General features: G+C 41.3%; 3 protein-coding genes, 2 long non-coding RNA genes and 1 pseudogene across 17 annotated transcripts in view; 5 read left to right on the top strand and 1 right to left on the bottom strand.

Annotated features, from left to right (window-relative positions):
• The window catches only part of LOC135335879 (uncharacterized), an 88,729-nt gene that overhangs the window by 23,773 nt on the left and 39,259 nt on the right, over window positions 1-25,697 (bottom strand). For 2 of the 11 annotated variants that reach the window (XM_064531530.1, XM_064531534.1), the window contains exons 2-4: window positions 6,064-6,104; window positions 4,815-4,976; window positions 4,579-4,612 (exon numbers count right to left, since the gene is read on the bottom strand). The exons of 7 other annotated variants lie outside the window; for them this stretch is intronic. In XM_064531530.1, coding sequence (XP_064387600.1) covers window positions 4,579-4,612; window positions 4,815-4,976; window positions 6,064-6,100 — 233 coding nt within the window. In that variant the 5' untranslated portion in view covers window positions 6,101-6,104. Of the gene's footprint in view, window positions 1-4,578; window positions 4,613-4,814; window positions 4,977-6,063; window positions 6,105-6,285; window positions 7,431-9,340; window positions 9,457-25,697 lie in introns of those variants that run through there. 2 more of the 11 variants (XM_064531531.1, XM_064531532.1) reach the window with 2 other exon arrangements.
• On the top strand, window positions 543-2,087 carry LOC135336323 (uncharacterized; the record flags this gene model as incomplete). Its single annotated transcript, XM_064532084.1, has 1 exon — window positions 543-2,087. A coding segment is annotated over exon 1 (1,545 nt), but the record flags the coding sequence as incomplete, so codon positions are not given.
• On the top strand, window positions 2,090-3,334 carry LOC135336322 (uncharacterized; annotated as a pseudogene).
• Window positions 9,544-11,438, top strand: LOC135336075 (uncharacterized). Its single transcript, XM_064531866.1, has 3 exons — window positions 9,544-10,336; window positions 10,478-10,819; window positions 10,968-11,438. Exons 1-3 carry the CDS (start codon window positions 10,253-10,255, stop codon window positions 10,974-10,976), a joined length of 435 nt encoding a protein of 144 aa, XP_064387936.1. The 5' UTR covers window positions 9,544-10,252; the 3' UTR covers window positions 10,977-11,438.
• On the top strand, window positions 18,179-22,158 carry LOC135336167 (uncharacterized). Of its 2 annotated transcripts, XR_010394786.1 has the most exons (6): window positions 18,179-18,304; window positions 18,607-19,303; window positions 20,622-20,762; window positions 20,820-20,885; window positions 20,973-21,038; window positions 21,530-22,158. It is a non-coding gene; the product is annotated as an uncharacterized LOC135336167 (long non-coding RNA). The 2 variants fall into 2 exon arrangements; XR_010394785.1 differs by having other exon boundaries at window positions 18,180-18,304; window positions 20,820-21,038; window positions 21,530-22,156.
• LOC135335767 (uncharacterized) lies at window positions 22,359-23,536 on the top strand. 2 transcript variants are annotated; one of them, XR_010394612.1, is made up of 4 exons: window positions 22,359-22,803; window positions 22,871-22,910; window positions 22,967-23,101; window positions 23,161-23,536. It is a non-coding gene; the product is annotated as an uncharacterized LOC135335767 (long non-coding RNA). The 2 variants fall into 2 exon arrangements; XR_010394611.1 differs by having other exon boundaries at window positions 22,359-22,910.

Genomic DNA, 25,697 nt, shown 5'->3' with positions numbered 1-25,697 from the left:
GGTGAACTGCTGTAGGTGTAACAGAACTGGGCGATGTGGAAATTGTGCCTGTGTAAAGGCAAAAAAAGTTGCCTAAATTGCCTCCCGAGCCGCCTAGGCTCTTGCCAGAATGCTGCACACCCTACTGGTATCACCCCTACTACCACCACTACTACCACTACTGCTCATGATCAAACACCAAGTACTACTCCGACAGATGAGGATCTAACTGCTCCAGATACCTCCAATTCAGAGCCTGAGCAAGACCCGACCCAACCCACCTCAACAGACTCCCAAAATGTCCGTCAACATGAAGTAGAGCCACTACCTTGCTATACACCCATCTCAGAACCAAATTTTGTGTGGGGATGTGAAGATAGCCAGAATTTCAAGGGTGATCTAAATAGAATTTATGATGAAGCTGTCCACTGGAGGAGAAATCTCTTCAAAGTACCATCAGGAAAACCAGGAAAATCCTTTGTCCGTGAGCTGACCCGCCTATTTAGGGCTTATGCAGAGGGCTCAGCACTTGAAGGTGTTGCTTTGAAAGCTGCAATGACTATATGCCAGCATTACTGCTCCAGAAACCCAGCTCAAAGTCTAAAGCGAAAGAACATGCCTCACACCTTGAACGTCGACTAAAACTCTGGTCTGAAGGACAGCTTGTCAACTTGCTATATGAGGGTAGATCTATTCAAAAACAGCTCCACAGAAACCAGCCCCCTCAGCAAAACCAAGACCAAGAAGATAGAATGGCAAAAAAGTTTGCCAAGCTAATGAGTGAGGGCAAAGTGCGTGCAGCGATGAGGCTTATCACAAACACAGGCAGCACAGGCTTACTCAATCTGGAAAATCCAGCAAGCCCGAATGACCCTAACAGCACAAAGACAGTTCGAGATGTACTTGTGGAAAAACACCCACAAAAACAGCCCCCCAAGATCACCTCTATCACGGAACAAGACTACACTGTAGAAGACCCACACCCGATTGTTTTTGAGGAAATAAATGGCCCTTTGATTCGGGACACTGTTCTGAGAATGGACGGTGCAGCAGAACCCTCGGGCCTTGATGCTGCTTCGTGGAAACGGCTGTGTACCTCTTTTAAAGGTGCATCAAACGACCTATGTGAAGCACTGGCGGCCACAGCCAGAAGAATCTGTACTACTTTAGTAGACCCATCCGGTTTGACTGCTTTTGTTGCATATCGCCTCATTGCTCTAGACAAATGCCCGGGTGTGAGGCCAATTGGCATTGGGGAAGTCTCTAAAAGAATCATCAACAGAGCCATAGCAAGAGTGCTAAATGAGGACATCCAGCAAGCTGCCGGACCCCTGCAGGTGTGTGCTGGCCATCGCTCGGGCTGTGAAGCAGCAGTCCATGCGATGAGGCAGGTCCTTGAAGACTCAGAAACTGAAGCCATCCTTATGGTGGATGCGACAAATGCTTTCAACTCCCTCAACAGACAAACTGCCCTCAGAAATATTCATAAACTCTGCCCGCCACTATCCAAAGTCCTTATCAATACCTACAGAGAAGATATTAATTTGTTTATTGGTGGAGAAACATTACTATCACAAGAGGGCACGACCCAAGGAGACCCACTGGCAATGGAAATGTACGCCATAGCCACCAACCCTATTATCAAGAAGCTAAGTAAGGAACACACCAAACAAGTATGGTTTGCAGATGATGCCTCAGCATCTGGTGACCTCCACAGCCTAAGAAAATGGTGGGATACTCTTAACAACATCGGCCCAGACTATGGATATTATCCAAATGCATCCAAAACGTGGCTTGTGGTGAAAAATGGATGCCAAATTAAAGCAAATGAAATGTTTGGAAACACGGAAGTCCGTATATCTGAGGGAGGCCAGAGATACCTAGGCTCAGCAATCGGAAAGCAGTCCTTCCTGGATACTTACGTCCAACAGAAGGTTGACACCTGGGTAGAAGAACTGAAAAGCCTCTCTTCAATAGCCACCACCCAACCTCACAGTGCTTTCGCTGCTTTCACACATGGTTTCGCTAGTAAATGGACATATTTGGCTCGAACCACCCCAGGCATTGCTAACCTCCTTAAGCCACTAGAAGAAACAATAAGGACAGTCTTTTTACTGGACAGAATGCCTTTGGTGATCTGGAAAGACAGATAATGGCACTCCCAGCCCGCCATGGGGGACTTGGTATAGCAAACCCGTGTGAAACAAGCCCTGGTCAGTTCACGATGAGCATGTCAATCTCAGCACCACTAGTCAGCCTGATACTTGACCAATCCGATATATACGAATCTACAATGAAGCAAGAGCAAGCCAGACTGAGGAACAATGCCAAAAAATTCCGCCGACAGATGGAAGCCAGGACAGCAAGTGAGCTAAATGAAGAACTACCAAACAATTTGAAAAAAAATGGTTGGAATAATGCTCAGAGAAGGGTACCTCAAGCTGGATAACAGCGCTGCCTATTGCAGAGCATGGTTTCATGCTACACAAGGGAGCCTTCAGAGATGCTCTTTGCCTCAGGTACGGCTGGCGGCCTCAGAACCTACCCTCTCACTGTGTCTGTGGACTTCACTTCACAGTAGAGCATGCACTCAGCTGCTCTAGGGGAGGATTTCCAACAATAAGACATAATGAAATACGCAACATCACAGCAAATCTTATGAGCGAAGTATGTCCAGATGTGGGTATTGAACCAACCTTACAGCCTGTGACGGAAGAGCAGTTCCAACTTAGGACAACCAACCGCGAGCTCGCCTTGATGTTGTGGCCCAGAGCTTCTGGAGCAACGATAGACAGAGTGCATTTTTTGACGTCAGGGTCTTCAACCCGTACGCACCTACCTATCGCCGCTCCACCATGGCCCAGAGCTACAGAAGAAACGAGATGGAGAAGAAGAGAGCTCATGAACAGCGTGTAAGAGAAGTCGAACATGGATCGTTTACGCCTTTGGTTTTCTCTGCTGCTGGAGGTATGGGTCCGGCTGCAGATATTGTCTACAAGAAACTAGCTTCAATGCTGGCAGAGAAACAGGACAAAACATACAGCACAACTCTGAATTGGATGAGGTGTAGGCTAAATTTCTCCCTCATAAGATCAGAGATTATGTGCATCAGAGGCTCTAGGAAGTCATTCACCACCACCACACCATGGAAGGCCTTAGACACTGGCACTATTGACCTAGCAACTCAAGAAGGCCGGGTGCTATCGGTCTGAAACATGTGTTTTCACCCAGGAACTTTATAAAATTATGTCACATGTTTTTGTTGTTTTTTCTTGGTTTGTTTTTTTGTTTTGTCTTTTGTCTTTTGTCTTCTCACTTGCAATAAGTATTATTATTAAAAAAAAAAAAAAAAAAAGATAGTAAGCCAGAATCAAGCGTGGAGACATCGTAGACGAGGGCTTACCTAGTAAAGACTAAAGACTAAAGATCTATATCTAAATTTAGCTCAGTTTTTTTCCTGAGTTCAGAACAGACCCACTTAACTAGTAGATATAATTATTACAGCAGTATAGTCTACTCTACTCTAGTCTTTCATACTTTCTCTACTGACTAAAGGTCTCACGAAGGCTGATTCTACTGTACTGTACTGTACTGTTCATGTTCATAACAGATTATGTTCCTGGTAAATGCGCTCCAAGTACTGTGTGGGAGGACAGTTATTGAGGTTTTCTCTCGCCCACGCTCGTTAAAATTTGTCTACGTCAGTAGGGGATCACGCGACTTAGCAAGGCAGGCTCTCCTTTTTCTTTGTCGCTTCCTTCTTTCTTTCTTTGTTCCTCCAATTTTCTGTGACAAAGAACAGAAAAAGGAGAGGCTGCGAAGGAGGCTAAAAAATGTATAGTCAACATGTGGCATTTAGCTACTGCGCATGCTCAAACTCTTCATTCTGGGTGGGCTTATAATCGAGTGAAAATACCCTTGTGCAAGAACTTCGAAGCAAAAGAGGGGATGGGCGTTTATTCAAGATGGGCTTATTTTCGCGAGGGTATGGTACAATGTACATGTATACTACTTACTAGTACAGCATAACATTTTCGAAGTGGTGGATAATTTTTCAATCTTCAATCTCAGTTTTGCAATACTTACATGTACATGTACACAAATTTCCATCTTAATGTAGCAAACTAGGCCTAAGAGGTGGTTATTATTTTTGTCAGGGGTGATTAGTACCAACCACCACATCCCAAGTGTACCAGCACTTCAATCTACATGTACTAATCAAATACGCATGCATGTACACAATGGACCACTCTTCATGGCACCATTTTACCCTTCTACAGTGTAGCTAGTAGTTTCATTCCTTACAAATTGACAAACTGACTCAAACAACAAAACAGTCAGAAAAGTGGGCTGAAAGGTGTACATCATACAGGGAAGACCTACACTCGTGAATATTGCATGGCGTTGTTAGCACAAATGCAGGCAGCATACAAGTTACTTACATATAAATTGTACAGTACAGATGTGTAGCAAAACAGACTTTCCTGCTAGTGATAAATCTGGTGTTAAACATTGTTTCTAGTAGCAGAATTTTACAAACGAGAGTACTGGTACTTATACTCATTTAAGAGCTGCTATGGTTACGCATTTATGACTTACGTGCTAGTGAGTGCTCTGTATCGCTCATGACCAGCTGCAGGGAGGAGGAACAACACACACAGAGTAAAGTTACTACATGTACTAGTAAATCTCTCATTTGCTATAACTATACAAGTATACATGTGTATGGGTACATGTACACGTAGGCACAGTTCGAGTAATTTACTATTTCCCCCAAACTTCCAAATGAGCTGCAAAGCACATGTACACATGACAATACACTGACAATACAGTACCTGTGTCCCAGATCTGAGCTTTGATGGTCTTAGTGTCCACTTGAATACTCTTGGTGGTAAGCTCAAAACCGATGGTCGGCTTGGACTCCAGATTGAATTCATTGGGAGTGGACCGAGAGAGGAGGTTGGACTTGCCCACACCAGAGTCACCGATTAACACAACTGTGTGTGTGTGAAGGGTGTGTGGGTGGAGAGTGTGTGTGTGTAAAGGGGGTGTGGGTGCATGTGTGGGTGTGTGGGGAAGGGGGAGTGTGTGTAAGGGAGGGGGGCACAGAGCCTCCAAGTAGAGACGTTTCTTTTCAGTATTAATCAGCTCATTTTTCCGTATTTAATGATGATTTTCAGTACAAAACATGGAAATGAGATAGTGGCTTTGTAATTGCCCCGCCCCTTCAATAAAGGGGCGTGGAAAGCGAGACTTAGCTTTACAAGATAAATTTGTAGCTGTCTTTCAGTATCAGACTCACTACTAGTATAGAGCATAGAGCTACTACAGCTGTAGGGATGCTACTAGATCCTTCACTGTCAACTATAAGGCCAGTTAACTTATTCTGTAAGCTGACAAAAGGTCACTTCTAGTCTTCTATGTATATCCGTATTTTTGCATTTAATTCCGTATAACCGTATTAAAAGACAGAAATCCGTATAAATACGGAAAAAACCGTATACTTGGAGGCTCTGGGGGCAACAGACATACACAGTGGAACCACTAAATGTGTACTCCATGAAGTAAGGACACCTCTTACAATCAGGACAGTTCTACCTCAATAGCATATAAATCAACCCCTGAAATCAGAGCACTTCGATACAAATTGTCCACACCTCAGAGGCTCCACTACTACAGAGTGTTCTGTGTAAAGTGGGGCTAGCTTAACCGATATTCATGACAACACACAAAAAGAGGGCGTGCCTCAGAGCTGATTATTACTGAACGCCTTTAATAGGTCAGATTCCACACGAGACACTTGACCCAAGTTCAACACTCCATTTATCAGCACCATTGGAGTTAGAGAAGCCCACATAAATGCATGCTAATACTGCCAAGGAAGTGACCTCACTTACACATGTAAAGAAACAGAGGAAGTTGGTAAGAGGCTCATAATACACAATGCATGTACAATCGCTATACCTTTATGTATTGTACTAGGAAGACAGAACAAAGCCAAACAAACCCCTAGGGTATGTACATGTATATAGCTACGCTAGCCTACAACACATAATTATCTGTGTAATAGTAGAAGGTACTTACCCTTAAACAGAAAGTCATATTCGTCTTCTTTGCTCATTTTGCTGTAATAGAGAGAAAGATTGAGAGCAGATAGATCAGCAAAAATCAGTATATAGATACACAAAAAGATGACTTGTACATATACATGTATAAATATCCATACATTGACTTGTAACGTAGCCTTACTAGAAACTTTTACGGTACAGACGTATCAACACAATATATGCACACAAGTAGTAGTACCTAGTGGTGACACGATTCCACTCAAAACCTTTATTTCGGTGTGCTCATGACTTGTCTAAACACGTACCACATGCCATCCAATTTTGCATGAGTTGCAAACCACAAACAACCTTTTAAACAAAAATGCAGTCACCACTTTTGTTAATTGCCTCGTAATCATGACTACACAGAAAGTAGCTCTATCACATGTGCAGAATATTCAAATGACCACTGAATGACATTACACCATTGCTACAGATACAGTGGGCCACAAAAACATTTGCAATGCGAATGTTGCTAAGATTGGCCGGGGAAAGCACCATTACTAGATACATTGTAGGAGCCAGCATCATATCAGCACTGTACATTGTACACTGTACTCCCCCATCCACTCATATACAGTACATGTAGTGAGCTAAACAGAAAGTGCAGATATTGACAGAGTGAAGGAGTTTCCACAACTAGTGCGCCAGAGTGACAACACTTTATTTATCAGCACCATAAACAGTGGTTGTATAGCAAACACAGCGGCAACGTTACAATGTACAGATTAATACTACATGTAAATGAAGAACATTTTAATGTGGCATATTATGTATTACATGTACATACAGTGAAACCTGTCCATTGTGGTCACCATAATTATAAGCAGGCCACCCTCTATAATACAGCCATGTTAATGGGCCCACACAGTCTCTCCACAGCATGCATTGGACCTATGTTAGCAGGCCACCCTCTATAATACAGCCATGTTAATGGGCCCACACAGTCTCTCCACAGCATGCATTGCACCTATGTTAGCAGACCACCCTCTATAATACAGCCATGTTAATCGGCCCACACAGTCTCTCCACAGCATGCATTGGACCTATGTTAGCAGGCCACCCTCTATAATACAGCCATGTTAATGGGCCCACACAGTCTCTCCACAGCATGCATTGGACCTATGTTAGCAGGCCACCCTCTATAATACAGCCATGTTAATGGGCCCACACAGTCTCTCCATAGCATGCATTGGACCTATGTTAGCAGACCACCCTCTATAATACAGCCACTGTTAAGGTATCCATGTAATTAAGGGACAGCCTTTCTATAAAGAACAAACGACTGCTCCCAAAGTGTTCTTTATATTCAGAGGGATCCACTGTAAGTTTAGAAACAGTTAATTAATTTGTAGCATTCATGTCAATGATGGGTGTAATTAAACTAACCGTATATACTGTAACGATGGAATGCACGAAGAAATTGGTAAGTACCAAACATTATGACATGACATACATGTACATGTAACAGCACTTAGTTTACCGCACATGTTACATGTATCACACGTACACATGATACTAGATCAAAGACCAGATATAAGGTTATAATACTGTCAAAGACCACTGTCACCTACAGTGTGAGGGAGACCAATGATTATTGTGCAACTACACATACAGTGTACAATGTACCAGATTTGTTGGCTATTTTCAATCCTCCATCTCAATTCAACACACACATTTGCCTTTTTTACGCAGCAACTATAATTATGCCTAAGATGTGGTTAGTACACATGATGTACCAACTGACCACTACCGACCTGATGTGCATGTACCGGCAATGCTGCTCATATGCTTGACACACATAGGAGACCCTAGTACAGAGAAGGCACGCTTAGCCACATCCTAATCTCAATGACTGCATGGAGTATACAGTGAATTCTGTCCGAGGGCGTGAGCTATAACAGGCATGTGTCTATGGTTACAACTAGTACAGAACAAATCGTAATAATTATATAAACAGTGCTTAGTGTTTGGGGGCAATTGTTAAGGAGTATCATTTATCAGTGGGTGTGCAAATGAGCAAAATTAAGTATTTCTTTGAAGTAAAGTATACAGTATGATATAATAATGTACACTAACTGTGTACGTAGACGTTGGGTACAGCTGACAGGACACGGACAATAATAGCACAGGAAGTTATGACGTGATCACCATAGTCGCCATAGTACCATAGTCGCAGGGTAGAGTGCACTGTACAGTACACAAGGAAACTACAGCTGTGGTCAAGTTATAGTTCGAAACTAGAGGAAGGTTATATTTATCCATTTATCAGTACAGTGATTTGGACAGATCAACAGTGGCTGTAACAAAGAGGTTGCCTTCTAACGCAGGTCCAAACACATGCTATGAAGATCGACTTTAAGGTCAAGTACATAGACGCTTTTACAGGTCTAATCACTACACCTGACACCTGAGGTTACAATAATACATCTAACCACACACACCAGAGTGACACCAGAGCGAAGGTTACCACCCTAATACCTAACCATAATTATGAACACACTGAATGTAATTCTCACCACATAAACACTAGGGACACACACTAGGGACACCTCAGCAAAAGGCTACCCTATACCCTATATAATCACACACACCAGAGGACCACCTGAATGTAAGGTACCCTAATACCTAACTATACACACACTAGGGACACCTCATTCCTTTCAGAGGACACGCCCCCACAAACACGTAATTAGACATGGATCTAACGATCCAGACAGTTTACACAAACACCACCCACACACACACTACAAGTGTTCTATGTACACACAGACACTACACAGAAGGCGTTAAATGCTACGATTATGTATATACAATGCATGCTGTTCTCACACTAGGACCTTAAGATGTTACTTTCAATACCTGTACTGTGTACATATTCCTTCCCCATAAGAGTACACTGCGATACACTTGTACTAATTAATATGATAATCACATAGCGACACCTACATAATTAACTATACACAGTACCGTATATTGTTTTGAACCCTCTGAAAAGTTGCATGCAAAACCAGACACACAGACGAAACCACCCTAAAGAATATAATTATAGCATGGTGGCCTACATGGGCTAGCTAGCTAGTCAAGCTTTGAGTGTCTTCACACAGTGCATGCATCAACACAGTGGCGGTTCCAGAGGGGGTTCTTTGGGTTCAATTGAACCCCCCTTTGAGAAAGAAATGAGTGGGAGGCTCAAGCAACTAGTTAGCAAGTTGTTCCTTTCTTACTAGCTTTCACATGCACTTCTCACTTACCTTTAGTCCTTGTTAGTCCTGCAAAGCTTTGTCTGTGCAGTTTCAGTGACTCTGAAGGCTAAAAAACTATCCAGCGTAGTGCATGCAGATTACTTATGAAAAGTGAGGACCTTTTTTAGGGAAAAATTCGGTGTGTTAATGCGCATGCTCACTGTTTCGAAGAAGTGACGACCTTTTTTTAGGTAAAATAACACCGCGCAGAACCTTGGAATCCCCCTTTCAAGAATCCTAGATTGAGTCTGTCAGAAACGCAGCCAATTAATGTACTCAGCTACAGAGGCGTGATGATTTGCTTGTTGTCTTGCCCTCAGCTTGACTTTACAGGTTTATTGGGCAAGCCCACATTTAGATATGACGTGTGTTAGGCCACTAAAAGAGAAACGAGAAATACCGGAAGTGAAATTAAATAATGGGCGTGGTAATAGGAGTGGCGCAGCGGGGTCCAATTTGCTAGCGGGTTCTGTACCGGCCAATAAATGCAGCCCCAGAGCCACAGCACTGCAGTGTGTGTCACTGTGTACTTTGTCTATGCAAGTAAACCAACCTGAGTGTGAACACTGCTGCTGCTGATATCACACCAAGTGTCTAGACATGTGGATGACAAAAAATATGACAGTCTTTCAAAGTCTGACCGAGCCTGCATGGTGCTGTAATCACTGAACTGAATGCTACTCGGATGCACTACCTTATATAGGGATGCTACCACCACATTATCTCTGAGCACATCAATGGATGCAACATTACCTACCCACCATCTCTCCACAACTCTCAACTCCTCCTCAAACAGCGTCAACTATTCACTCCATTCCACGAAGTCAGGCATATTGTTTAATGCTAGGAGTGTTGCAAACAAACTACACGTAGGAGAAAACATTGATATTATCGCTGTCACAGAAACATAATAATATCCTCATGCATGTACATACAGGACCTACTGGTGTGGTTCACGATGATATTGATCTCTCTGTGTTTAGTATCAGTGGTGATGATCAAAAGGTGCGTTGTCCCCCCCCCCCCTTGGCCCCATGCACGCTGAATTCAGACTATCTTAATGTATACAGTTGTATAATAGAGTTTACCCCAGATCATTGGTTGTTTAGCTAGTATAATGACTTTCTCAACATTTTATCTGTATAGGGTCCAGCAATCACCAACCTCCATGAGTTGATGGTCAAGCATGGAGTCACTGACAAGCAGTTGGATCGAGAGATTGAACAAGACGATCTTGCTCCAGTAGCTATGCACTTTGATGATGTGGAGCTCTACTTCAACCCACTGAAGTTGAATGAAAATGAACAAGCTGACGTGAGGCGAGAGACTTATTTAAGTAGAAGCAATCAAGTGGCAGTGATAAACTGTTTGTTTATCTGGAGGGGTCACAAACCCAGCGAGGCAACCTTTAGAGCACTGATTAGGATCTTATTGGATCTTAAGAAGAAAGAGATTGCTATCAAGATCTGTCAATACTTGAAAGAAAAGGTGTATCTATACGCACAGTGACTGCAGTTTTCAAATATGCATGCAAGCTTGTATATAATTGTACAGTGTGCTAGTTCAGCCCATGCTTATATAATCAGTTACTTGGAATTCATGCTTGATTTACTACGTATACTTTCTTTACATGCAGTCCCAGTGATCTATGAGTAAAGCTATGCAGTAGGACTCTGAATTGAACATTTTTGTTTATTGCGAGTGCACGTAGTTTAAATAAGAATTCTGTTTCAATTTGATTTTGAGCCCCATGTTGTTGTGGAATATAGTCTAACCAATTCAAGTCAAGCAATGCTGCTGTTTCGGCTTCACAGCAGGGAAAGAGAAAAGTTGACGTGGAGTAATTCAAGCTAAACTCAGTAAAAACAGAGTAAAGACAACGGACTTAGAGCTTGTCAGTGGTGTAAACTTACTTCTCTAGAGTACCTCCCAGCCCCTGAGTGATTGCTAGTGGATAGGAGAGCTAGAAACAGTTGAAATACAACCTGAGTACGGTAAAAACATTCGCGAGCGTGAAATCATAACGCGGAGTGTTTCACCCGTTAACACAGGGCGGCCTGGTCGTTTCCAATCCCTTTCCTGTTCTATCCATGATTGAAATTGACATCCAAACGTGCACAAACTATACTATATCATGGATAGAACAGTACTATCTATGACTATATTCAGCTAGGTGCCTTGTCATGTATACATAATAGCTACATGTGAATGGTATGTGTGGAATGAATGTGTATTTACTACTTAGTGTGTCCTGGACTTGTACAGATACTATAAAATACTTCATATAGTTCACAGCTTGTAAGTTAACCATGCACATTGCTGATTTATAATTAGCCACAAGCACACAAGTGTATAGGTTGAGGTAGTTTTTGTGAGTCTTTGGGGGGTTGCAACCTCTGAACCCACCCCCTAGATCCGGGCCTGCAATAATTGTATTTGTCATTGTTCATAGGCTGCCTCTCCAAATTGACTATAAATTATCGTCTGTGCCATATATCTAGTCAATTGCTCTCTTCCGCAGATTGGTCTTTGGTAGCGAAGAATTGACCGTTTTTTTTATTTGTTGAAAACCTCACATCCAGTTTTGCTGAGTCGGATGTTTTGGATATGCTCAGTAGACTGTATAATTTTTTATGACGGTTTCGGGATAAACAGAACATTCTCCAGCTTGCATTTCTTGATGCTTCTATCTGGCAGTATAGTGTCTCCATCTTCACTGTCCCTTCAGCTTTGCTTTTAGGCACCGTCCATCACCAAGTGTGACATCCATTGGGGTCTCGAGTTGTCTCAGTTCGTTAATCTTCTGTGATGCTAGAAACTTTCTGCAGTCCTGCCTGAAGTGACTGGGTTTATTACAGAAGTGGAAGGTAATTGCTGTTTCCTTGAACAACGCTTCAAATCCTTTTTCATATGCCTTATTGCTATTGAGCAATGCACGTTCTATAACAATCATACGTGAGAATCCATCAATGCATGTCACAAATCTCCATCTCACCAACTTGTGATGCCCGTCTAAAATGGAAGAAATTAGCCTTGTGTTACAAATGGAAAACCTGTGCTATAATGTATTATTTTACGCAACTGATCATTAACTTCTAATTTCATCTATAGAGTTAACCATAATTCACAGTGCACTTTGTAGTACAAAGTCTTAGTTTTGGTATTCTACACAAGCTCATTAGTGTACCTCTATTATGCCATAGACCGTTCGGCCCAGGACCCCAGGTACATGCAGAGTAAGGACGTCTGGAATGAAGGATTCCCGCAAGGCTGTGTGTAAAGGGTCAATCGCACGTATTGCTAGACGTCTTGTTCTCTATAGTAACATAATAGCATTAACATAGTTCATTCTCAGATGTTCTTGATGAGAGGAATACAGAAGGATTACAATAATGGCAATAACTAACCAAATAACTCGGCCAAGAGTCAGCAATTGCTGTTGAGTCCGGAGTTATATTATAATTATTATGGTCAGTATTTGTCATTGGCACGAAGGAGTGAACTTAATCTGTGGATACAGGCGACATGATTTGGTATGCGTATTTCAATATACTTATAATGTGTCCTTTTAAGGTCAATATACCTTTTGTAGTTGGGCATGGCCCGATCTTCTGTTGAGAAAGGAGGGTCTTGCTGCAACTATAATTATGCAGATTACAGCATGCAAGTTGCACTTCCGGTTGCACAACCGCAAGCATGTATCGTTCATCCTCCTACCAGGAGTTTATAGATTGGCACCCACTTCAGAATAATGTCATATAGCTGCATGATAATTAATAGGCGCAACTCTTACAATATTACCATAGATAGTAGAGGGGAGGGATTGGAAACATCTCAGGTGACCAATGTATTGCCCTATAGAGAATTCTGACACCATGCGTGTTGCATTCCGCAAGTATTGATTGCGATTGATTGCGAGCCAGCTGGAAAGACAGAGGAGAGGAAACTGAAGAAAACTGCAGTAAGCACTGGCAGAGCTAGTATGTATGTACATTATCCATAGTAAATGTATGGTTTACATCATTTACCTAATTTCTTTGATCTTCAGAGGTCCATGTAGCACTATTTTACATGTATTTAGCTGGGAATTTGAAGGTATGAAACTTTGTGGGGGGATATCTTGAGCTAGGAAGTAGCCATGGTTGCTTGAGAGTGATCACAGTGTAGAGGAAGCATTGAAATATGCCTTAGGCATAGCTAAGTTGAGAATATTATTATGCTGTTTATTGTTGAATATTAATTACATAAAAGTGTGAAAAGAAGAATTTGTAAGTACATTTGTTTGCGGGGGAGTTGCTGGTTAACAATACATTGTACATCACTATTGTTTAGGTCTACATAATATTATTGTCTAATGATCCCGATGTGCCTTGAGAAAAATTTTTCCTTGCTAACCTGTATAGTTTTGGAAATAATTATGCTAATTAAAACTTACCCGTAAATTGCTTTCCCAGGGTACTCAGAACATAGAGGATCTGCCAAGACCCTTTGGAAAAGTTTGGCATGCCAATGACAGAGGGAAGGGATACTGTTATTCATTACGATTGGTCGTGCAATAGCTGTGTAGTACAGTGACCTGGTGATGGAAATACACCACTACCTTAACGTCGTCAGACTTACAAAAATTATGTTTTGTGTTTGTAAACATCATCATTTCTCCATGCATCCTTTGTGATTGTGTGTATCATAATGTTAAGAAATAATGCAGCCTATAATTATGATCATGAGCTGTGCCTAGTACTATAGTTTTTTTGTGAGTGCATGTCTTGTTCTTTGAAGGTTTGTTAAACTTTTTGCATCGATCGTTTTATAACAATCATGGTCGATCATTACCCACTCTTCGAGTTTTCTCTGTGAAGCTGGATCCTGCCTGCATGCAAAACTGTTCATCATGATATTACGTATAGTAGCTTTATGTTATGTAGCTTTGGCACCTCCACCGAGGCATCAGCACCCGCAGTGCTTTCATTATTGCATGGTAAGCAGGCCAAAGTCACCAATAGTTCAAATAAGGTCATACATAATTATTACACGTTTGACTTCTGATCATGCTTTACTGCTAGGAAAAGCATGAGATGTAGAGTTACTGGTTATAGTTTACGGCAAAATTATTATTTAAGCATGTACAAGCAGTCAGTAGCAGGCCTTCTTTTCAGGGAAGGAGACTATACTCTCCAACAAGACGACTATAGGCCACCATGCATGGGTATGGTTTAGATATACACTTTAGCCAAGAAGCTTACAACTCCAGCAAGGGACGTTGAATGCACAACGCTTGGACCTGGAAAGCTCCTGAGCATCTGCATGTATATAGGAGACGACTTGTTGCTTAAACTAGCTCTTCGATGGCTGCAAAATCCGGAATCTTGCGCTTTTTGCAGTATAATAATTATTCTAATTATAGTGAGACTTAATGATGATGAATCACGAGTAAATAGAAGCAATAAGACATAAAATACATGCAGTCATATGGCTGTATTTCATTGGCTGTAAGTTATGTCAGCAATAATCTTCCAATGAAGAGAACATAACGAAAATTGTGGGAGTCTGGTAATGGTCCCTAGGTAGGAAGTCTAGCTACTTTGCCATCATAGGGTTAAAAAACTGAGTACCATGCTCTTAATTATAATCACTCCATATATATCTGACCAAATTAATAAGTGCAATAAAATTAACAGGCTAGAAATGAAATGGAAATTACTTGTTGTATCACAGTGACGACTGATGCTGAGATACTTGACAACTTCCCAGTGTTCATGTTCGTAGGCCAGAGAGAATGGGGTTTTACCAGCCTTGTTGGCAGTACCTGCACATAATGAGTGTACTTATATAGTGATCAGCAAATGTATGATGTGCCATACAATGCTTACTTCTAGGATCACAATGATACTCATTCGCTAGGTACTTGACTGTGTCCAAGTGGCCATTGGCACAGGCCAGAGAGAATGGAGTGTCACCGGCCTTATTGACTGGCTCTATATAGGTGTACCGAGCAATAATTATGGTATTCAATTTTAATAGGCGAAACCTTGTACTATAATTATTATATAATTATATGAACATGCAGTTTACACCAAAGGTATATTTTATAGTGACTATATTAAATGGATTTGAGTATCACGATTCAATAAGTAAGACTATAATAATTACGTAGAGCTGGTCAGTATTAAGGAAGAAAAATGTCTGTTTACTTTTTGGATCAAGGCCCACAGTTTCCATAAGACGCTTGACCCAGTCTAGCCAGCCATAGAATACACTCACTATATAACAGAGCACTCTTACCTTTCCCTGTAGTTTGTATAGTGTAAGACAGCATACAATCAATGTTAACTTTGTACAGTACTGACGTATATATCAAAGGGGACTTTCCATTATAGAAGTGTGTGTTAAATCTGGTGTTATACAGTACAATATTGCATGGTTTCTTTAGTTTCTGACATGCACGCAAAAGAACATACGGAAGCCCGTAGGGGCCATTTAGTTCCACGTAAATATTCCACTCTAGAATGCACTTCCACTCTGAAATTCCATTCTAGAATGCACTTCCATTCTGAAATTCCATTGTGCTATATATCCAGTGGCGGATCCAGTGCAGGGCACAAGGGGCACGTGCCCCCCCTTTCTGACTAGCTTGAGCTCACGAAGTGTGTGTGGCTTAGAGCAGCAATCAATTATTGCAGCATGTAGAACAGCAGACCATCTCTAGTTGTAGACTTTTGAAGCTAAAGTACGGAAGCCCGTAGGGGCCATTCAGTTCCACTCTAAGATTCCACTCTAGAATGCACTTCCACTCTGAAATTCCACTCTGGAATGCACTTCCATTCTAAAATTCCACTCTGAACTTCCATTCTGGAGTGCACTTCCATTGTGCCAATCACATGATATCACGCGTCGGCCTCATCTTGTACCAAGATCGTGTCTACCAGTGACTAAACTGCTCTGATAAATCGTTTGTGAGTATGGTATAATTACTGTGTGTGTGTATAGTATTTATTAGTGGACTCTGCAGTTGAGAATGCATGGTGCATGTTTTTTATGACCTCCCACATGCAAGTATAGTTATATTATTTAAATTACTATTCTGTAGCAATTAAGGGCTACTGAAATTCAGCGTTGTATATCCTTAAAGGAGTGTGCATGGGAGTATAGTGTCCTCAATGCAGGATAAAGTCCCGCCCACCAGCTCTGCCCTCTTTGAAGTTCAACCAGAGTGGAGCCTGGAGGTATAAGACCGCAAAGGTCAAATTGACATCATCTGGTCTGTACGCGTATACGTGTTCAGGCACTTAGTAACAGAACTGGCAGCTATGAATATTAAAACTACAGCTAGAAATTTAGCGTTTATTGTAACATTTATATCAATGTGTGCATGTGTTGGAGACAGATCATTAGCATTCATGTCCCCAATGCTGTCACCGTATAACAGTGGTTGTTTGATTGTGTCCTAACTATTTTTCAGAATAATTATTACAAGCAGTAGCTGTTGGGGATTAACAAGATAAATAACACAGGCCGGATTAGCTTGTAAGAATACCCATGCATGCACTCTCAAAATATTAACTTCACTACAGCCATTTTTCACACTGGATGGAGACAATAACACAATGGAATTTCAGAATGGAAATGCATTCTAGAATGGAATTTCAGAATGGAAGTGCATTCTAGAGTGGAATTGCAGAGTGGAAGTGCATTCCAGAGTGGAATTTTAGAATGGAAGTGCACTCCAGAGTGGAATTTCAGAGTGGAAGTGCATTCTAGATTGGAATCTTAGAGTGGAACTGAATGGCCCCTACGGGCTTCCGTAGTAAAGAGCAAGATGATTCCATCCATTTCTGCTATCTCCTGCTACTATAATGTATGTCATACTGTCATCAATCAATCCATGATCAGAAAAGCTAGACATAACTATACGACAATGTACACCATGCAATGATGGCTCTTTCATTTTTATACGTATACAAGGTAGACTAATAATTATTGCCTACAATTATACCACACTTTAAATGCTGATATACATAAACGTGTATATACATGTATACGTGTACATGTGCTCTAAACCCTTGCAGATACCAACGGGTATGCATTCATAGATCTAGACATCAGCTCTAGACGCCACCAATGTGGAATTGGCCTTCAATAACATCATCGGTGGTGAGCATGCGTATACAGTAGCTTTAGTGCTGATCACATGATCTCCAGCCAATCAGCTTATCTGAAAGCAGTCAGGTGACCATAACTTAATCCACACTTAAGTGTGCTTTAAGTTGGTTAATAAGTTGGTTTGTTAATGCACACTTTTTCAAACAATCATGATACAAGCATATTGAATAATAACTATGTACACAATAAAGCTATTATCACTTAGAAAGTTGAATGTTAAAGGTGCAATTGGTTAAAGAAGAGGTTTTAAACAAAGATTTGAAATCATCTGTCCTGGGTTTCTTCTTTAATGGAATGAAATCATCATCCTTATCGTCCTCATTCTTTACAGATGGAGTCTTCTCTAAATTATGGATATTCTCTTTGCCTTCTAGTTTGGGAAGCAGGGCCATTGTCACCTCATATTGTTGATCTGAACCAGTTCTTTTGTATTTGTGTAGAGCCTCAAGAGAGCGATGGCCAGTTCGCTCTTTAATCAGTTGATCACTGAAATGATGGTGGCAGAGTGTGGTTGCACACGTGACCTTTCCTGAATGGCCTGTTTTTCTACCCTTAACACCAGCTGCTTTACACATTTCTGGAATGATCTGCGATAATTTGTTCTTTCCAACTGGTTGTTTGCCAAATCTAGGAACTCCAGAACCGTCATCAGGAAGTGGTCTGCAATATCCCTTTCCCGTTCAGCCGCACACAATCTGGAAAATCTGGAACAGTTCCATCACTTTAGTTTGCATCTGAGCCCAACCCACCAAATTAGCTTGATGATATCGCCGCCCCCAATGAAGTGGCTATGGCTTGTAGAGATGGGCGTGGGTCAATGGTAGACTCGCAAGCCGTCACTGTGCAGGCGAACAGTAGACTGGTCAAACTCCGTGTTGAGACTTGTGTTGCACAGTCAGCATATCAGAAAATATTTTAAGTGGCTGCGGTTTTCGTGACGTCAGTATACTGCATGTGATACGTAGAGTTTTCTAGTGAAACGTCACTATCGTTGATCTTGTGGTAACCGCATGCGGTTAGTTGCCACAAATATCGTGGCAAACGTTACACGAGTCTCAACACGGAGTTTGACCAGTCTACTGTTCGCCTGCAACAGTGACGGCTTGCGAGTCTAGGTCAATGGCTGTGCACAAACTAACCATCGATTTTATGCCTTGCTGCTGCCTCGATGGAAGTATGTGTGGCCTTTATAAAAGCTGCACTCTGGTCAACTAAGCGAGCTTGTGTCCACTTGTGAAGTGCCTGTGTACACAAAATGGCTTCCTCTTCGAAAATATTCTATGGCTACCAAGATAGTCCAGAGGGTCTACCAATGGATACTACTCAGTCCTACATGCTGTATAGCTTGTTTTAAACTTTTTTTTTTTTTTTTTAAGTGTCCTAATTGAACAGCTCAGCAGAACTTCAAAGGATAATCGCATTCATGATACTATCCAATCTGCCACAGAATCCAATATCGTGCAATATTCACAAGTTGATAGCACGCTCCCTCCCAGATTGTTGTTGTAAAAATTACAACATTTTGACCGGTAAAGGGATATACACACTCTTTCGGAATGGTGATATTAACAGGGGATTGGCTTTGTTCACTCGATGTCAGGAACGGAAGTTAAATTTAACCACAACCACACCCCTAGAATTCTTCAGCAGTTGCACTGGGACTGGGCACAACAATATTATGGAGGAGTAGTGGATGATGTTGAATGCCTCCTAGGGCTGCACAGCTCTACTGTACTATGAGTACCAGGACTTCAGTGAGCAAGGTGCAGGTGCAGGTGCATGGACGATGAACAGACTCACATTGTTACCAAAGTAAGTAATGACAGTAAGTTAAGAACATGTATCGTTACCGTATATTCACCCGAATTACCGGGACACAAAAAAATTATTACGGCTTGCAGTGTCCCTTGGAATAGAGCAAGAAAAATTACGTTAAACTCGAAGTGTCCCTTGTATTAGGGTGTCCTGTAGTAATTAGAACAAATATTTCCCCATTTAAGGTACGTACACGGCCTCGATTCCAGGCCGAGGCTAGCTCTGCAGCTAAAATGTCTTTCGCAGTTTAGAAGCTGTGTACGCGGGTTCCATGTCTACAAAGTGGTGTCTTCAACCGTCAGTGACATATTACGGTGCCAGAGAGTAGAATCTAGAGAGTTTCTAAGAGTTTTGAGTGTCTATCAGTTTTGAGTGTCTATCGAGCTGACGTTAGGGGCATGCTCTTTTTCGTTCTAATTAGATCGGGACATCTAAAAATATTTACATTTCCTGTTGTTCTTTAATATAGAGTGAAAAAAATTACGTAAGTCCGAAGTGTCCCTTAGAATAGAGTGTCCCGGTAATTCAGGTGAATACGGTAACGGTGTTTTAGAATTTTTCATTTGATGGCATCCCACTGATTTATTGTTTTGAGCATTCAAAAGCAGTAGTTATGCCTCGAGGCGTAGCCGCACGAGGGTTACGGTAAAGCTGACTGTGTGTGTCTGTCTGTGTGTCTGTTCCAGCTGTAACTGCTCAGTAGCTATTATTTTTTTTTTTGAACTTACAGACACACCCCTTATTCCTGGATGTAATGCGCATGCGCGCTCAATATACTACGTGTAAGAGAATCCATTTTGAACCCCAGATCCTGGCAGAAATCAATTTTCTTTGTTGAGGTCCTGGTAAGACAAACCAACCTTTTCGATAACTCTTTTTAGACTGCTTGTTATAGATATACTACTTTCTGTGATTGAATTCTGTCTTCAATACTTATCACTGTCTATGCCTTTGACAAAGGTTTGCTCCCACTGTTTGGCTACAGGCCATTTAAGACGATCAATTAACTGTGGACACCCCTTTCTTGTGAAACAATCAAAGCACATTGCAAAGTATTTACCTCTTCTATAACACTCTAATATACTGTTGAGCGAAAGCAAAAACATGGCGAGAGGCATTAGCAAGCGCACGCTTGCAACACTCGTTTGATCAGCAGTACTTTAAGGGACCAACTTCTATAGTCAAACACGTCTCCAAGGTACACGCGTACGCAGAGTGGGCTGTCCAGCACACATTCATGTACATGTTATTACCTTCCATCAGTTATTAATATAAGTTATTACCTTCCATTATTTGGTGTTTCCATTGAACCCAGCAACCATTCACTCGGATCTAAGAAACAAAGGCAACAAAGTTTGCAGCTCTAAAGCAAGTACTCTTGGGAAAGAAAGTGGAGACAATAAAATGTAGTAACATAATGTTCAAGAGATTATCACGGATAAAGGCACTAAGACAGGTATGTCGTCACTTTTCAAACATAATTATTATAATTAATTTCCTTATACATTTGTAGGCTAAGGAGAAATTACTGGAAGAAAACGCTCCTGCTGAGTCCATCTATAATCTCAGCCACAAAGCAGTAAATTCTTTGTTTCACTACACGCTTTAATGAATGTACCTGCATGTAAATGCATGAGATATATAAATGATTGATTATGGCAAACAGGGAGAAAGAGGTACAACGAATACTCTGAGAAGATTGTCTTGGTTACAAGATGCCTGCATTGTGCCGGTGAGTATCAACGATTAAGTTGCGTATTAACTGTTTAAACACAGTTTCTATATAATTATAATTATGTTGACAGCATTGTTTTTTGCGTATACTGCCCCCAACAGCATGACTGTCTTTGCATGTTTGACACAAACCACAATCTTCTTTTACATTCAGAGCATTCGTTGCACCTCTTTTTCTCCTCTTTTCTCCCTGTTTGAATCAGAAATCAGAAAGTACGTATGTACATTCATAACGTGTAGTGAAAGAAATCTGCTTTGTGGATGAGACTAGATGAAGCGTTTTATTCCAGTAATTTTTCCTAGCCTACAAAATGTATCAAAGAATGCATGTATCAAGTATTATGTTTGAAATGTGACGACATAATACCTGCATGTCTTAGTGCCTTATCATGTCTCCGAGAGTATCGTATATGTTACTACATTTTGTTGTCTCCACTTCTCTGTTAAGAATACTTTAGAGCTGCAATTTTTGTTGCCTTTGTTTTCTAGATCCGAGTGAATGGTTGCTGGGTTCAATGAAACAGCAAATGATGGGAAGTAACAACTCATATACATGAATGTGTGCTGGACAGCCCACTTTGTGTGTACGCGTGCATGTATCTTGGAGACGTGTTCGACTAGATGTTAAAGTAAAGTACTGTGCTGACCAAACTATACTGACATGGCACCGCAATGCTGCTTTTGAATGCTCGAAACAATAATGGGATACTATCGAACATTATTTAATTGCCCTAAATGGTTACCTACAAATTAATATTTGTAATAACAATATTATTTTAATGTTATTTTGGTAACAATCTGTTTTCGTCGTCCACCTTGCACCTGTTTCTATAGCTTGCTCACTGGAGTCCTGGTACCAATGTACTCATAGTAGTCTACTTAGTAAAGTACAGCTGAAAGCCTCCTAGAGCTGTACAGTACAGCTCTAGGAGGCTTTCAGCATCATCCATTACTCCTTTATGAATGTTGTGCCCCCTGAAGCTATTATGTGAAGAATTCGAGGGGTGTGGTTGTGGTTAAATAACTTCCGTTCCTGACATCGAGTGAACAAAGCCAATCCCTTAGGTGAAGGGGAGGCTAGGCTAGCTCCTCGCATGCAAGTTAAGTTGACACAAGCTCTTATCTGAGCAGCTTTTATTCTGCCCTTTATCATAAATTTAAGTTATCATAAAGTTCTTGGTCTTGCAGAGATGCATGCAATAATCATATGGCTTATGATTATTGCATGCATCTATATACAAGACCAAGAACTTTATGATAATTATCATGACAGACACTGCAACAGTGCAAATAAAAATTCGATCAGCCTACAGCTAGCTTGCTAGATCTAGCCTCGATCCCAGGCCGATCCGTCTCCAATTGAACGCTAGGTCGCCTCCTCGGCCTGGTATTGATTGTATCTGGGCGTGTATCTGGGCATGTGCTGTGGTTGCTGTGGTTGCTCAGGTATTCGCTAAAAAAGAGCGAATACCTGAGCAAGGTGGAGCGAATAGAAACACTAATAGTGTATGTAAGCATACTTACTCCGTAAAATCACCGTTAAATCACAAAGAACTCCGTGTCATAGGTCTATTCTTTGCAAGTTTAGTTTGTCAGAGATATAGGCTTAGCTAGAGTGTGAGGAGCTGTCTTGTGCGAAGGAAGAAGGAGCATCACTCTTGTGAAAGAACAGACCTAGGTTCTAAAGTTTCTGCTATCAGTTGGCTACCTTTGATTGACTACACAATTTAATACAAGCGCTTGATTAGACCATTGATTGCCAGGTACACTTGGTAGAGTCTATCCTCAGACTCTGGCCATTGATCTCTTGTATACTATATGCTCATGCAGGGGTGTCCACAAGTGGCTGGGCCTGGGATGTATTGTCAAGGTGAGTGATATAAATCAATAATACCCTTTCATCATTGGAAATTGTACACTATATAGCCTATAGCCCAATCCTTGGTATCTGGATCAAGATATGACATTACGGCACTGGCACTGGTGTTGTGTTAGCCTCCTTCACCGGCCTTCAAGGAAGTGCGGCCTGGGATCGAGGCTAGTTTTGTGTGGACCATCACTGTGAGTTACAAAATCTATAGTGGAATGGTGAATTTAAGTTCATACTAATTTGTATACAGGAGCAAAATGGAACCTTCCCCTCCAACCCCCGTCGTACTCCTCCTAGCTGATGGGTGCGAACTCATTGAAAGAGGATGCCCCAGTGCCACTCGTGTCCTTCCCAAGGGGCCGATCTTATAAAACTACCTGCACTAAAACTACTGACGTGGAATGGCTCTTTCAACACTTGTGGTTACTATTCCTGACCAGTGACGTCAGGATTCTACTGTCTCTTGATGCACTGTGAACACACAATCTTTGTTATGCCACCTGAAGGCTTAGCAGGCATATCCAACGCAGTATTTATTAAGTCTTTCTGGAAGCTCTTGTTTGAGATCTTCGCTTCTAAACATCTGCATTTATTATGGACGCAGTACACTCTACAGATAACAGTATTAATTTTGTTATGTCGCAGGTTCATGCAGACATTTGAGTTTAGTGAAATCGTATTCAACAACTGATAAAATGCACAAGAACAAAGGTATAAGTATGTACAAGACAAAAGGCAGTGGAGCAGAGGCTCCCATACACAAAGAGCAGCCTGGAGCAGGCCCCTATAGCTAGGCACAAAGGGAACAAAGACAACTATACAGAAAGAACCTACTAACGAACAGAAACCACAATAACAGAAAAGTACAATACAGGAAGTAAAGTTAACCACAGGAAATGAGTTAATTAACACAACTAAAGGTAAACACTATGCACATTACTACAAATTTGTAGTGTCATTATATCACTGTATTTTTAGCCAACTGTTGAAGATTTTACAGCATTCCTCTTGATACTTACCAGTTTCCGGTCACGCCCAGATACAATCAATACCAGGCCGAGGAGGCGACCCAGCGTTCAATTGGAGACGGATCGGCCTGGGATCGAGGCTAGCTAGATCTAGCTGTTGAAGCCTTCTTTTTTATCATAGTACTATGGTAATGCCACCTACTGAAGATATTTGATCTAGGTAGCACCATAGAATCTATGTGCTGGTACCTATAAGAAAAAAAAGTATACAAACAAGTGTATTTGTGAAAAAAATAATGGTGAGAAGTAGACTACCGTATAGCGCGAAATTTTCGAGGGGCTTAATTTTCACGGATTTCGTGGGTTAGCAATCATACACGAAAATTAAGTCCATGAAAATTTTTCTTTAATTAGAATTACCTGCTATAACGTGCAAAGGCGTGGCTTCCGGTAAGCAGTCATTCCGCGAACATTGTGCAACGAAATGCTTTTAGAGGCCAATCCACGAAATATAAGCGCCTCAAAAATTTCGTGCTATACTGTATCTATGGTTGCATGTTGGATAAGCTGTTCAAACCAAAAAGTTGGAGCGCACAAGATGGGTAACCCTAAAAAAACCGCCCATTAACAAAACGTGATTAGTTACGTGGCCTCCCAGGACCACTCTATGCATGCATGCAGTGAAAAAAGTTTGCAAACAAGTGCAAAAAACATTTTGAAAAAATGGAGAAGAGTAGGGTTGGAAGAGCATGCATGTGCATTGAAGTAACAAAAAGTTTGAAAACAAGATTGTGGGTTGGTATAGTCTTTGCGTGCTCCAACTAGTTGGGAGTGGGGCTCAATCTTTACGATCTTTAACAGTTGGGTCCAGCACTACTTCGAGTTTTGGTGGGCAGGGCTCATCTGTAGAGTCTCAAATTCAGGAGTGCTATATTCATGCACTCTTGTAATTATACACTATGTGTTTCGGTGCTGGTCCTCCCTGGTGGAAAGAAAAGTCTCATTCAAATACATTATTATTGTATCGAAACACATGCAAATTGATGGTCAAATAGGGGATCGAGCGCCTCGCATAAAGAAAAAGGTGAACGAGAAGTAGTGCTGTTAAAGATCGTAAAGATTGAGCCCCACTCCCAACTAGTTGGAGCATGCAAAGACTATTATACCGTATATCTTCTAATTTATCGGACAGTAAAAAATAATTATTTTGGAAATTGTCCGGGTATAATTGGAACAGATTTTTATAGAGCATGCAAAGTGTCCGGAATAATTAGAACAAGCAAGCAGCTGCATGCGAGCTAGCTAAGTTTAATAGAACAGTGTGCGACTGAATAGTTGCACTAGCTATCTAAAACTAGCTACTCAAAGCTATCTAACTGCAGCACTCTAAGCTGTCTGTGAATGTAAACTCTACTTTTCAAAGTATTGTCCGGATATTTAGAACAAATGTAATATTAAAGCACTGGAGTGTCCGTTGTATTAGAACAACGAAAATTGCCCAAAAGAGTGTCCAGGGTAATTAAAAGTGTCCGATAAATTAGAAGATATACGGTACCAACCCACAATCTTGTTTTCGAACTTTTTGTTACTTCAATGCACATGCACCAGAGGAGGTACGACATAGGTTGACCTTTAGCTAATGAGTTACTCCCGTATTGCATTCCTGCAGCATGACAGGATGTCACGCCCACATGATATTTGTGTTGACTCAGCAGGTATTTTATGCACCGTCAGCGCTATTTTACTGTTCTTTGTGTTTATCTCTTCTGGAGTCTCTCCAAGAGGCATTTTCTACTAGTTTATCAATCTTAGTATCTAC

The sequence above is a fragment of the Halichondria panicea genome, chromosome 5 (genome assembly GCF_963675165.1).
Source record: "Halichondria panicea chromosome 5, odHalPani1.1, whole genome shotgun sequence".
Classification (NCBI taxonomy): Eukaryota; Metazoa; Porifera; class Demospongiae; order Suberitida; family Halichondriidae; genus Halichondria; species Halichondria panicea.
Note: the sequence above shows the minus strand (reverse complement) of the source record. Positions and strands in the feature narration are given on the sequence as shown.

What these genes read in the sequence shown, in the direction of transcription:
- LOC135336075 (XM_064531866.1), top strand. Translation starts at nt 10,253, where the DNA reads ATGCATGTACATACAGGACCTACTGGTGTGGTTCACGATGATATTGAT. An exon ending in TCAGTGGTGATGATCAAAAG is followed by an intron (nt 10,337 to 10,477) that starts GTGCGTTGTCCC and finishes TTATCTGTATAG; the next exon opens with GGTCCAGCAATCACCAACCT.